The 886-nt window shown below is 60.5% G+C and overlaps 1 protein-coding gene across 1 annotated transcript in view; it reads left to right on the plus strand.

The window, feature by feature from the left end:
• Nucleotides 1-395: 395 nt before the first annotated feature.
• CUNH16orf72 (chromosome unknown C16orf72 homolog) overlaps nt 396-886 on the plus strand; it is a gene marked incomplete at its 5' end in the record, with an annotated part of 28404 nt that continues 27913 nt past the window's right edge. The window contains one exon of the mRNA XM_023760208.1: nt 396-483. Within this exon, the coding sequence (XP_023615976.1) occupies nt 396-483 (88 nt within the window). The remainder of the gene's footprint in view (nt 484-886) is intronic.

Genomic DNA, 886 nt, shown 5'->3' on the forward strand with positions numbered 1-886 from the left:
GGGGAAGGTCTGCTTTGGGGGCCGGCCCCGAGGAGGCCGCTCGCTCCTCGGGCCTGGCTGCCGGGGGGCCCGGGCCGGGGAGGGCAGGGGAGGAGCCCCCAGTCACAAAATGGCGAAGGGAGGCGACAGGGCCGGCCCTATTGTGCCCGAAGCCGGCCTCGGGGCGGGGACAGGGCACCTCCCTGCGCCGTGGCTGGGCCTCGGGCTGCGCCCCGGACCCCGAAGCTCCCCTTCCGCCCCTCCGCGACCCCCTTTCTGCCTTCCTCCCAGTCACTGTGGGATCCCGAAACCCTGTAACAAAATGGCGAAACCTAATATGGCCGTTCCTGAATGATTGACGCCCAAATAACATTTCTTTCTCCGTTTTTTTTTTCCCCCTCCTCCTCTTTCCCACTTTTTCAGACCGAGTGTGTCAGCAACAAGGACTTTCTCTCTGGGTCCCCTTCCAAAACGCAGCCACCGCCGTCACCAACCTCTACAAAGGTAAAGATAACCTTGCTGCATTGCCGATTAGGGGAAGGGCGCCTGCGTCAGGGTGAAAGGCCCGCGTTCCAAGTGTGTGGGCCGCCTGTACCCGGACCCAGACTGCCGGAGTGTTTGCTCCTGTATCCAGAGGTGAACCCTGAGTGTCTTGCAACTTGGAAATGGTGGTATTCTAGCGAGATCGAGGATCTTCAGCTAGGGGCGATTTTGACGCTTCCCCCCCCCCCCCCCCCCATTTGGTTACGTCTAAGGGCATTTTTGAATGTCATCACGGGGGGGGCTGGTGAAAATCCTGTTCCCTAGAAGGAGAACCGTTACCCCCCCCCCCCCCCATGCCCCAAAAGTCAAATAGTGCGGAGGTCAAGAAGCCCTGTGCTGACTAATTGGTGAGAGGAGCTTCTCT

The sequence above is a fragment of the Myotis lucifugus genome, unplaced genomic scaffold, assembly GCF_000147115.1.
Source record: "Myotis lucifugus unplaced genomic scaffold, Myoluc2.0 scaffold_176, whole genome shotgun sequence".
In the NCBI taxonomy this organism is placed as follows: domain Eukaryota; kingdom Metazoa; phylum Chordata; class Mammalia; order Chiroptera; family Vespertilionidae; genus Myotis; species Myotis lucifugus.